At 44.1% G+C, this 12,677-nt stretch overlaps 1 protein-coding gene across 2 annotated transcripts in view; it reads left to right on the top strand.

The window, feature by feature from the left end:
• NT5DC2 (5'-nucleotidase domain containing 2) overlaps window positions 1-12,677 on the top strand; it is an 88,001-nt gene that overhangs the window by 58,743 nt on the left and 16,581 nt on the right. For both annotated transcript variants that reach the window (XM_073644428.1, XM_073644429.1), the window contains exons 5-6: window positions 6,228-6,321; window positions 9,892-10,020. In XM_073644428.1, the coding sequence (XP_073500529.1) occupies window positions 6,228-6,321; window positions 9,892-10,020 (223 nt within the window). The remainder of the gene's footprint in view (window positions 1-6,227; window positions 6,322-9,891; window positions 10,021-12,677) is intronic.

Genomic DNA, 12,677 nt, shown 5'->3' with positions numbered 1-12,677 from the left:
TTACTCTAAACTCCAAGTGTCAGACTTGTCTTCTACCCGACAGCAAAATAGACAAAGTCACAAATTTGCTCTCAGCAGCCATACACACCCCAGACATGTCCTTAAGGAAGGCCATGCCCCTGCTAGGTACTCTAACATCATGCATTCCGGCTGTCAAGTGGGCCCAATTTCACACAAGAAACCTTCAGTGGGAAATCTTGTTAGCACAAAAATTGTTAAAAGGGTATTTAGAAGGAAAGGTACATCTCTCCTTGTGAACCAGGAACGCCCTTTTGTGGTGGACAGACATGTCAAATTTATCTTTGGGGGTCCAGTGGGACACACCAGTACAAAACATCACGACCGATGCAGCCAACTCAGGGTGGGGCGCACACCTAGAAAATCACATAATTCAAGGCTCTTGGTCATTCCTAGAGAAAAAGGGGTCGTCAAATCTAAAAGAGCTATGGGCAGTGAGGAACGCTTTAGAAGGCTTCCTCCCTTTACTCCAGGGTCGTCATGTTCGGGTAATGTCAGACAACAGAACCACTGTGGTCTACATAAACCACCAGGGGGGAACAAGATCTCATTGTCTTCTGGAAGCAATAGGCAGGCTTTGTCAAATAGCGGAGCAAAATCTTCTATCCCTTACCGCACTATCATACAAGGCATAGAAAACACGAGAGCAGACTTCCTAAGCCGCAGCAAGTTGAGACAAGGAGAATGGGCCCTGAATCCCAGAATATTCCGACAGATAGTACAGCTGTGGGGGTCTACCAGAGATAGATTTGTTCGCGGACAAAAACAGGAAAGTGGAAAAGTTCTGCTCACTAGACCCAAGGGGAAACCCATTGGCAATAGATGCTTTCCAGATTCCTTGGAGCTTCAAGTTGGCCTATGCCTTCCCTCCAATAGCTATGATACCTCTGGAAATGAGGAAGATCAGGAAGGATCAAGCAAGAGTGATTCTCATCGCCTGGCCAAAGAGACCATGGTTCTCCCTTTTGAGGATGATGTCACGATCAGACCCATGGATCCTACCAGAGACCCCGGACCTTCTGGCTCAGGGACCAATATTCCACTCTCAAGTGAAGGGTTTCCACCTAGCAGCGTGGAATTTTAGAGGGCAATATTGAGGGTCAAAGGTTTTTCATCAGGTTTAGTGTCTACTCTATTAAGAAGTAGAAAGCTCATAACCACCAAAATCTATGGTAGAACGTGGAGAAAATTTTTAGATTTCCTAGGAAAGCCATTAAGCTAAAAACCTCCAATTAATTCCATCCTGGAGTTCTTACAGAAGGGGTTTTGAGTTAGGTCTGGCTACCAGTACACTTAAGGTCCAGGTTTCTGCCTTGGGTGCGTTATATAACCATAACCTCGCAGCCAATAAATGGATTACAAAGTTCATTAAATCTTGTGGTAGATCTAGGCCAGTCTCAATACCCAAAGTTCATCCATGGAACCTAAATTTAGTGCTTGACGCCCTAACTATGAAACCCTTTGAACTAGTTCATGAGTTGTTGGCAAACTACAGAACTCTCAAAACAATTATTTTGGTAGCTTTAACATTGGCCCGTAGAGTAAGTGATTTGCAGGCCCTATCCATAAATCCTCCATATACACAAATATTCGAGGATAGAATTGTATTGAGGCCTGACCCAGCCTACCTGCCTAAGGTTGCGCTCAAGTTTCATAGATCTCAGGAAATTGTTCTGCCCTCCTTTTGTAACAGCCCAAAGACCCCAGGGGAACAAAAGTTTCATAACCTTGACGTTAGAAGGGCTCTATTACAATACATAAAAGTAACTAGCCAGTGGAGACGTAGCCAATCCCTGTTTGTAGCCTTCCAGGGAGTAGGAAGGGTTATGGGGTGACAAAAGCAACTATAGCCAGATGGATTAGGGAGGCCATTTGCTTAGCCTACTCTACTAGTAACACCCCGATCCCTGACGGCATCAAGGCTCACTACACTCTACTGTGGCTACCTCCTGGGCAGAGAAGGCAGAGGTATCGATAGATCAGATCTGTAAGGCCGCTACATGGTCATCACCATCTACCTTTTTCAAGCACTACCGTTTAGATCTATCCTGCCTATCTGACTTAACCTTTGGTAGAAGGGTGCTGCAAGCGTTGGTCTCTCCCTAAAGTGTTTCTTTCTCCAAAATTCTCTCAGGTGTGCTGTCATGGGTGAAGGGAAAACACCAAGGTTACTTACCGGTAGCCGTTTTTTCCAGAACCCATGACAGCACCCGTATATTCCCCCCCCTTCTTCTTTCTCACCATATGGCTGTGCACGTTTGTTGATTGTTATTTGATGTGGTGTTGGATTTTGTATATAACTTTTTTTTTTTTTTTTTTTTAATGGAGGTCCTCTCAATGCTCTGTAACCAACTGAAGCGGGGGAGAGGTGCCGCCCTTTTATTTCAGATGGTTTCCTGTCCTCGAAGGGCGGATCCTCTCTCAGGTGTGCTGTCATGGGTTCTGGAAAAACCGGCTACCGGTAAGTAACCTTGGTGTTTTTTTTAAATGACCACAATGGACTTCTAGAATACATGTTAAGGCCTCCTTCACTTGTCAGTGTCTCCGGTACGTGTTGTGACAGCTTCCACATGTACTGGAGACACTTACACACGTAGACCCATTCAAATAAATGGGTCTGCGCACATGTCAGTGCGTTTCCACAGACCGTGTGTCCGTGGGCAAAACACACTGACATTTCCGTTTTTTTTCTGCAGCACAGGCCGCAAAATGTCCCGCGCACGTGCACACTTGATGGCACATGAATGACATCCGTGTCACACATACTGACGCCTGGGAATAAGCGGTACAGTTTGCACTGTTCCTAGGTGCCAGGTGCTGATCACATCATTGTCGCATGGTCTCCCTGGGATCAGCGCGACCATCGACAATGATGGGAATTGTAGTCAGCACTCACTGTGTACATCATGTGTATAATTAATAAAGAAATTAGAAAAAAAAAACTGTGTGGGCTCCTGCATATTTTTTATAACCAGCTGAGTGAAAGCCGACCACTGGAGGATGATATTAATAATCTTGGAAAGGGGCCATTATCCCTAAATGTTCCCAGGCTATTAATAACAGCTCACAGCTGCTTGGTTAGCCCTTTCTGGTTAGTTTACAGGGGGACCCCAGAAAAAAAAAATAAGCTTGGTTCCCCTATAATTATAACCAGCAAAGGTTAAACAGACAGCCCTGGTGCTGTGGCAGATGGGGTACTAGGGATGGGGTTGATGTCTTATGACATCAAGGCCAGGGGTTAGGAATGGAGAGGTGTCTATAAGATGCCCCTATTACTAACCCCATAGTAATATTGTAAAAAAATAACACCCAGAATGAATTCCTTTAATTGAAATAATGACACAGACTCCTTTATTTGAAATAAACACTCCCCACCCTCGGTCACGGATTCATTAGTGTAAAAATAAAAAAATATCGCTCACCTGTCTGACAAGAAGATAATCCATTTGTCCCATGACATAATCCATCTCTGCTTCATCTGGATACCAGGCTGAACGGTGGCATGATGCGACCGTTCAGCCTGGCATACCAGGAGATCCTGAGCTGCTGAGAACACCGCATCAGTGACGAGCGGTAGCGTCATTGAGGTTACCTCAGGTCAGTGAAGCTGCTGTTCCCATGGACATGAAATGCGGTGACCTCAATGAGATCACCGCTAGAACCATGAGAAATTTCTCACAGTGCTAGCAGTGATCTCATTGAGGTCACCGCAGTTCATCCATCGGGCCACTCACACTGAGTTACTCGTGGAAACTGCAGCATAAATGACCTGTGGTAACCTCAATGACATCACCACAGGTCATTGAAGCGGTTCCCACGGGCAGCTCAGTGTCTTCCTGGATTCATGACTGAGCCGTCTCATCTTGCCATCAAATCTAGATGTTGCAGAGATGGATTACGACATGGAACATGGGGTTTATCATATGGATTATCTTCTCTTCGGACAGGTGAGGAATATGATTGTTTTTTAATTTTCCCCTAATGAATGGAAAAAAGAGGGTGGGGCGTGTTTATTTCAATAAAGGAGTCTGTGTCATTATTTCAATTAAAGGACTTCATTCTGAGTTGTTTTTTTTACAATATGACTATGGGGTTAGTAATGGGGGCATCTTATAGACACCTCTCCATTACTAATCCCTGGTCTTGATTTCAGCTGCCATAAAACAGCTGACATCAACCCTAACAACCACACCAGGGCAAGTGGGAAGAGTGAGGCTGAGCGCCATAATTGGCGCATCTTATTGATGTGCCATTTCTGGGGCAGCTGAGGGCTGATGTTATTAGCCTGGGAGGGTTCCAAGATCCATGGGCCCTTCCCTGGCTATTAATATCAGCCCACAGCTGTCTATTTAGCCTTTCCTGGTTAGAATTTGTAAGGGGACCATGCATCATTTTTTCCTGTGGTCCCCCTGTAAAATTACCAGTAAATGTTATGCAAACTGCTGTGAGCTTTTTTTTTTCTTTTTCTTTTTGACGAGTTGGGCTAGAAACAGTCATTCGGACTGACGGTGCCTTTTTTAATTTGTGTTTTATTTATTTTTCCTGCTTTTTCTTTTGTGTATGTGTATGTATGTATGTATGTGTAATATATATATATATATATAATTATTTTTTTTACTTTTTTCACACATTGTGCCTCCCATACGGTCATAATAGACCTTTTGAAAGAGTGGGAAGGCATTACAACATTTAAACGTGTTTTCTGGTCTTTCACTACAATCTTGCAGTTAATCTATGTGACTGCAGACTTGTGAATCTTCACATCGCGCCAACTGTGTGCTGTGAGAATTCTCCAGTGCCTATGCCGGGAATGGCAGTTGTGAACCCAAGTATACGATATGCAAACTTGACCACAATCTGACTAGACTTTTTCCGGCCTCGCTCAATGCTAGTGTATTGAGCGAGACCAGAGAAAGTCTAGTCGGGAGTATGCATATCGCCTATTTGCGGTCACATGATCACTGCTCCAGACGCCAACACTGGAGAATAATTAATTATTGTCGATTTTGCTTGTAACTATGGCTGCATATGAGGCTCCTGAGTCCACTGCTGAGCTGATCTGGTTCTGCTGAGACCCAGTAGCTCCTGCTACATCCTGGCATGCAGCGATCACATGTTGGAAGCGCTGTTGTCACTTCCAGTACTGTGTACTCCTGTTCATAGTGTATATACAACAATGAGTCTTGCCGTCTGACAGCCGGTGCCAAGCTCCTGCAGCTGCACAATCTCCTTGCAACTGCTGACCTTGTATTGGCATTCCAAAACGTCATTGTGGACTCAAATGTCTCGGTGTATAATATTCCCTTAAAGAGAATTATGATTGACTTTGCATTTCTTGATTATCTAGTTAAAGGGAATATGTCACCAGGTTTTTGCTGTGTAATCATAGGACGGCATGATATAGGGTGAAAATACTGAGTTCAACGACTTATTACATATCCAGCAGCGTGCTGTAGTTTACTTACAATGAAGGGTCTATCACCAATAGATTATCATTGCTGATTTAAATCTGACTCCGCCCCCTCCTGTGATAAGCAGCTCACGGTCAATAGACAGTGTACATAGAGAGCCTGTTGTGGGCGTGGTTAGCTTCCTCAGCTCTGCTGTATTACTAAACCTAAAAACTCTGATTTGTATCAGAACTGCGACACCCAGTAAGCTAAGTGATACATCTTTGGATTCAGGGTCTCTGCCCCTATATCATGCTGCTCTCAGATGGGGTAGCAAAAACCTGCTGATAGATTTCCTTTACATAGCTTTGTCTGGTTTAGACCTTGACTATGCGATTGCCCTCATACTACATATATCTGTTATCTGGAGTGAAAGTGTAATCTAATCCTTGTGTCCTTGTAGTTACAATTCATTTCAAAGGAAACTTCTGCAGTATCGGGCATTGTGCAGTCATCTGCTGCATTTTTATCCTGTTTTGAACACAACATGTGTTTCCTCCTGAACAGCTGTGAGAAGAATTGCTTTATTTTCAGGCACTGAGCAAATACAAAGATTTGTTACTTTTTGCAAAACTGTTCAGTCTCCTATAAATCAAAGTCTGTTTCTTGTTTGTTTTCTTTCGGGGAATATAGCAGTCGCGGACTCTGTGCCAGCAGCAGCTTTCATTCCTCCACCAGTTCCCTGGTTATTAGTGGAGTATTTCACCCTTCATTTCCTCTGTGAAGAATGGCCTAATTTTACTCTCTTTATTCTCATAGAGGACTGAAGCCTGTTCCTGATGAGGAAGTGATTGATTTATATGGCGGCACTCCGCATATTCCACTTATTGAGATGAGCGACTTCTATGGGAAGGTAACCATTCTTTTCTCCAAAACTAACCGGACTCTGCATTGATTGGATGGTTCCATGCAATGTTTAAAAAAAATTCACCCCCATAACTAATCTTTTTCTTTTTATTGTATGGCCTTTAGTCACTTTTCCTTTGGTCCGAATAATAGCAATGCAGGCACAACTTATCAAAGTGCCACATGTGTGATAAATTTAGCACATCTTAAATGGGTTGTCTTCTTTCAGTTAATGTTGTTTATTCCTGAGCATAGTTTGGTACTTAACTTCCCCGGGTCCACCAGCGAGTCTCCGTCGCTGCTCCCGATGTCTGGCATTGGCTGCAGCGCTAATGTAGCACCCTGAGGACTCGGCTGCTACAGGGGTATTGCACCTCACTCCAGAGGTGTGGTATTCCACTCCCGGGTAAGGATGGAGTGTGGGACTGATCTCAGTAGGCTGCATGCACTACATACATCCCATTTCCGGGGGACAGAACTACGGTACTCCCACCAGTTAAATGTGCAGGTACGACAGCGTCTGTCCCTGGCTGGAGTGGGAGGGGGGGTGGAACATCCCAGTAGTGTAGGGGCAGATAGGGGGAGTACTCTGGGTAAAGCTAGGAGCCCATTGGGTGCTGGTCACCTGGGCTCACACATAGAGGGAGTATATAAGGTGGGCACCATCTAGAGATAGGGTCTTTTTAGTCAAGTTCAGCCTGAGGAGAAGCAGAGCAGAGGAGCTCAGCCAGGAGGGCTGACAGGGAGCTGTGGCTCCGGCTGGGCCCAGCTCCAGGGCCAAGCATGAAGAAAGAGGAGGAAGAAGGACCCAGAGAGGCAGAGCCAGAGGGAACCCTAAGATCCCAGAATCAGACCAAAAAGGGTGAAGGGTTGGCAGAAAAGGGCACCGGATCCCAAGCTGGCGGAGGCAAAAGTAACCCTTAGCCAGGAACCGGAGGTCGTGGGCAAGCTTTGCCACGACCCTCACCACATCCACCAGAAAGGTACACCAAGAGTAGGGTCAGGAAAGCCAGAGAAGGTTTTGCCATCAGAAGGCCCAAGGGAACCGGACAAAGGTGGATCCCTGGTGGGGACGGCCAGCAGAAAGAGAGAGAGAGAGGGGAGCTCAGGACCACGCTCCGGAACTGCCTGGGGGTTAGCCGAGCCCCGCACCTGGTGGACGCAGCACGGCTCGGGTGGTCACTCAAGGCCAGAGTGACTAAAGCAACATCAGTGAGTAAAAACCCTGAAACTGCATCCCACGTCTCTGTGCCTCCTTACCGCACCATCACAACCTCCATCATCTACTCCTGCTGCCCTGAGGCCATACCCCTCCCGTTGGGGGTTATACCATCCCTGCTGCACCCATACCACCGGCCTCAGCGGACTGTTTTGCAGCGGCGGCCTTGTGACCGCAAATCAACGGGTGGCGTAGTCGACACACATTCTAACATCTACTGCTAATAGACTCGCCGCTTAGTTTGACTCCCTGGGCACGGACCGGGTCACCGCCACGAGACTACTACCCCCATCTGATCCGGCTCCGGGTAAGCCCCCGTGCGCGCGATGCCGCACGACACAGAAGGCCCAGGGGCGCGTCACTAACATCATGTCAACTGTAGAGATGAGCGAACACGAGCTGTAAAGTGCTGAAATCCGAAAATGGGCTTTTGCTGAAATTCCGTTTTGAGAGAGAGACCGAGACCCCTAGCCCTTACTATGACTATTTTACAGCACCAAAGTTTGAATCCACATTCATTTCTATGGGTTTTGGGTACAGTTCTGGTATCCGAACCGAACTTTTGACTAAAGTTCGCTTGAAGCTGAACATCCACCGGCCCGCTCATCCTTAGTCAACTGCACTTAGTCTGTACGTGCTGTGGCCCCTATTGCATGCATGTTGAGTGCCAATAGTTTCTCTTAAAAAAAAAAAAATAGTTATGACTCTTGGAAGAAAGGGAGAAAAAAATGAAGCACAAATACCAAAAATTAGCTGCTGCGCTAAGGGGTTAAAAATTCACAATTCATAAGTTTGGCTAAATCCTCGCTTGCATAGCTAGCCACGTTTACTTTTGAAAAGAGTGGAGTAAAATTGTAAAAAGTTGCAAATTTAATGGCAAGGTATGCTACAAAATTTTGGAATTTTTTACACAAGAAAACTGGCCCAAAAGTTTTTAAAAAATGCAATATTTAGGTTAGCCCAAAAATACAAGTTCAGTTCTATCATTGTAAGAAAGCCTCTTTATCAATGTAACCTATCCACATCCTTTCTGCTATTATTCCACCTACTTCTAAATATTAATAACTTTTCTGTATTTACCTGTAATTGAGTTAAAAGGATCCCGCCATTGGATTCACTCTGCCCAAACCACGGGCAACATGAATCAGGATTTGGCTGCACGATTGCCACCAAATATGTTTCTCTGAAATGCTGGAGCGATTCGGAACAAACCTAGTTTGAAGAGCTGGATTGTCACCCTTCAGTTCGCTGATGGATCTTTCCCATGTTTGTACATATGTAGAGACCTGTCAATCACCTGGAGTGGACCAGGGCTAGTCGGGCTGGAACCACGTTGGTCTCCTCATGTTATGGTCCCCGGCCAGCTCTTCAGCTCTTTTATACTATGTTTTCTCTGGAACACGGGAGCATTTCAGAGATAAATATACCTGGTTGTCGTCGCTCTGATTCATGCTGCCCGTGGTTTAGGCTGCATGAATCAAATTATAGGTTCTCTTTATGCAAAATATTATTTGTGCTTGGATACTTTAAAGATCAGTATAGAGGGGTGGCAGTGAGCAGCGTTGTGCAAGGATAATTTGGGTGTAATTTTTGAGATTGGTGGGGGTCTTGGAGGTAGGACCCTCACCGATCATTTTGTACCAATATGTCATTACTTTATCAGATCATATGACTTTTAATTGCCAGTAAGATGATTTTTTGACCAAGGTACCAAGTTCTAATAATGCTATGACCACCAAGGGGAAGCCACATCAGGTGGTCCTTTGAGCTACATAGGGGCTTTCCAGTCACTGCTTGGAGAATTGTTCCATTGACTGTGATGAATTCTGGTTTTCAGACATCCTGTGGTTACAATGATCGAGGTATCATCTTAGGTTGCCATGCCAGTAGGGTAGTGTTTTACTGTAGCCTTTATGCCTCAGGTTACGCATTGTTTATTGGGAAATTTAAGGGCCCCACACACAGAAAAAGTGGACGAACCCAACAATTTTGTCAGAACTTGCTGCCCATCTTATGTGTATGGGGGGCCTCCTGACTGTACCCTAACAGATATAGGTGTAGAGACGGATGGAATTTCAATGGCCGATCCTTTTGCTTTCAGGGGAATTAAGCCGCCCCCTGAGGAGTCCTGCGGCGACTTTCTCTTTCCACCCTGTTGAAAAAAAGATGAGCTCATGTGTACATGTGTATGTGGACTCTGGGAAGAGATGGGTGGCTGCCAAAACGAACGTCCAGCTGTCTCGCTTGTATGGCCAGCTTTAGTTGTGCATGTTACTTGCCACAATTTTGTCTTGTTTAGTTAAAATATATGAATTTGAGCGTTTGCCGCCATGATACAGTGGTATTCATCTCTTCTAGGGTCCAACGATGAAGCAGTTCATGGATATTTTCTCTCTACCTGAGATGACTCTCATTTCTTGCGTTACTGATTTCTTCATCAGCAATGGTATCGACTTTGACCCAGTTCATCTTTATAAAGATACATCCGTAAGTGTCAAAAACCCATAGTTAGAAGCAATGTTCTCTTTAGGAGAATGATTAGTTTCAACTTCATAGTCCCCTTTTGGGTGAGAATATGGATTGTGTCATCCTGTGTATTTTTCATACATTTGGGAAAAAACGAGAGGTCAGCTATTAAGTCTACCTACCTCATTATATATTATTATTTTTTTAAACCTGCATAAATTGTCTGTATCATTTTTCTCATATACATTTACTGCAATTGCCTGTTGCTGCCACCAATAGGGGGTGATGGGCATCTAAATGCATTTTTATAACTCTAAGTCAACCACCTGTACTTGCAGGATATTTGCCTGCTCTTCAAGAAGTCTGGGAGATCTCCATTATATCATGAGGATGCCGTACAATAGTGGAGAGTAGAGAAATATGGGTATATCGATGGAAGCTATAATCACTTTGCATGATCTCTAGTATGTAATTGTGCTAATTCCGGTTATTTTTCAGAATAAATCATGTGTACTTGAGGAATAATGTGATTTCTGGCATTGTCACTTGTATCCTGCACTTTGTAGATTTCCTTTGCACTAGAAGCCTCAGCAGTTTCTCTTTGTCTCTCTTTGCTCCTGTCTCCCTCCAGCTTTTATTCCTCCCCCTCCATAAGTTTTTTTTAGGCAGCAGGCTCAATTGGATCCCTGACTGCAGACAAATTTGAGCAGTTTTCTGAGTGATCAGTGCAGGAGATAAAAAATGATGGATAAGTGGAGAAAAAGGACATATATATAAAAAAGGAATATATATAAAATATATTACAAAGTTTCTTATCTTTAATTAGTAAGAAAACTCTCTGGTTGATTTTTCATATTTAACACAGACTTGAATCGTATGCAGATGGGTGTGGGTCTGTTTCCTTAGACCCTCACCTGTTGTGTGGTAGATACCCAAGAAGTGCGCAGCTCAGCAGACAGGAGCATATAGCTTCTGTCTGAGCAGGCATACAGAGCAAAGTACGGATTCATTAAAATGCATAAGCTACCAAGCTGTGCGCTCCTGTCTGCTGAGTCGCTCACTTCTTGTAGGTTATAAAACTTTGCGCTCCTGTCTGCTGAGCCACACAGTTCTTGTTGGCTATAAAACTTTGATCTCCTGTCTGCTGAGCCACACAGTTCTTGTAGGCTACAAAACTGTGCGCTCCTGTCTGCTGAGCCGCGCACTTCTTGTATGCTATAAAACTGTGCGCTCTTGTCTGCTGAGCCGCGCACTTCTTGTAGGCTATAAAACTGTGCGCTCTTGTCTGCTGAGCCGCGCACTTCTTGTAGGCTATAAAACTGTGCGCTCCTGTCTGCTGAGCCGCACACTTCTTGTAGGCTATAAAACTGTGCGCTCTTGTCTGCTGAGCCGCGCACTTCTTGTAGGCTATAAAACTGTGTGCTCCTGTCTGCTGAGCCGCGCACTTCTTGTAGGCTATAAAACTGTGCGCTCCTGTCTGCTGAGCCGCGCACTTCTTGTAGGCTATAAAACTGTGCGCTCTTGTCTGCTGAGCCGCGCACTTCTTGTAGGCTATAAAACTGTGTGCTCTTGTCTGCTGAGCCGCGCACTTCTTGTAGGCTATAAAACTGTGCGCTCTTGTCTGCTGAGCCGCGCACTTCTTGTAGGCTATAAAACTGTGCGCTCCTGTCTGCTGAGCCGCGCACTTCTTGTAGGCTATAAAACTGTGCGCTCCTGTCTGCTGAGCCGCTCACTTCTTGTAGGCAATAAAACAGTGCACCCGTGTCTGCTGAGCCGCGCACTTCTTTATGGTCTATTGAACGATTAGTGGGGGCTTTCTCCCGGAAACCAACTGAGCTGCAGTCAATTCAAGTGCCTCCTGAATGTGATAAATCTGCCAAAAAGTTTTTTTTTTTTTTTAATCCACAGTACAAGTGAAGGACAGTTATTATTGAAGCATAGATATTACTGTATATATGTGGTGGATTAAAGATTTTTGGTCAGTTTTATTCCTAATCAGTTCACGTTTACCCAGCGCAGTCTGATGTTATGAACCTGGTATAAAAGTAAACATAAAAAAACATTATAAAAAGAGCCAGGGCTTGCTGAGTAAATCATGGATATTAGTATTTATATCCAATATTATTAAACTTGATAATTCCTAAAATATATATAATATAGTATGATGATCTCTAGGCAGTTGTCTCCTATAAAGAATATGGACATCATCGGGGCAAGAAGGAACCTAGGAGTCTGCAGACGTCAAATAACCTCTTTAAAAAAAAAAAATAAATTCCGCTTTTACAAGAACTTTTACCAATTTAAATTGATTAGAATTATCTTCGTAAATGCTTGTATTTTGGGCTAAAAATCATTTTTGCAGTTTAGTCTAAACATTTTACACTCTTTGTCATCTATAACATAGGTGTTACATTCTCTATCGCTGGCTGTAAAAATGAGTTATCTAAGAATCTGTCAGTGAGCTACTTCTGATTGACAGTTTGTCACTCCTTTATATGTTTTTATTGAGCTCCTCTCAGCTGATTTATGATTACATGGTAGTTTAGCTCTTCTTTGATGAGTCCTAAGGTCATAAGCGGCTGAGAAGAGCTCAATAAAGAAAAAACAAACAGATAAAAGAGTTGTAAACTCTTCTAGAATGATCTCACCAACAGAATCTTCATTAATCTCATTCTGCA

The sequence above is a fragment of the Phyllobates terribilis genome, unplaced genomic scaffold (assembly GCF_046119375.1).
Source record: "Phyllobates terribilis strain yellow unplaced genomic scaffold, ASM4611937v1 Scaffold_8__6_contigs__length_399053987, whole genome shotgun sequence".
NCBI classification, from domain to species: Eukaryota; Metazoa; Chordata; class Amphibia; order Anura; family Dendrobatidae; genus Phyllobates; species Phyllobates terribilis.
This window is presented reverse-complemented; position numbering and strand designations above follow the sequence as displayed.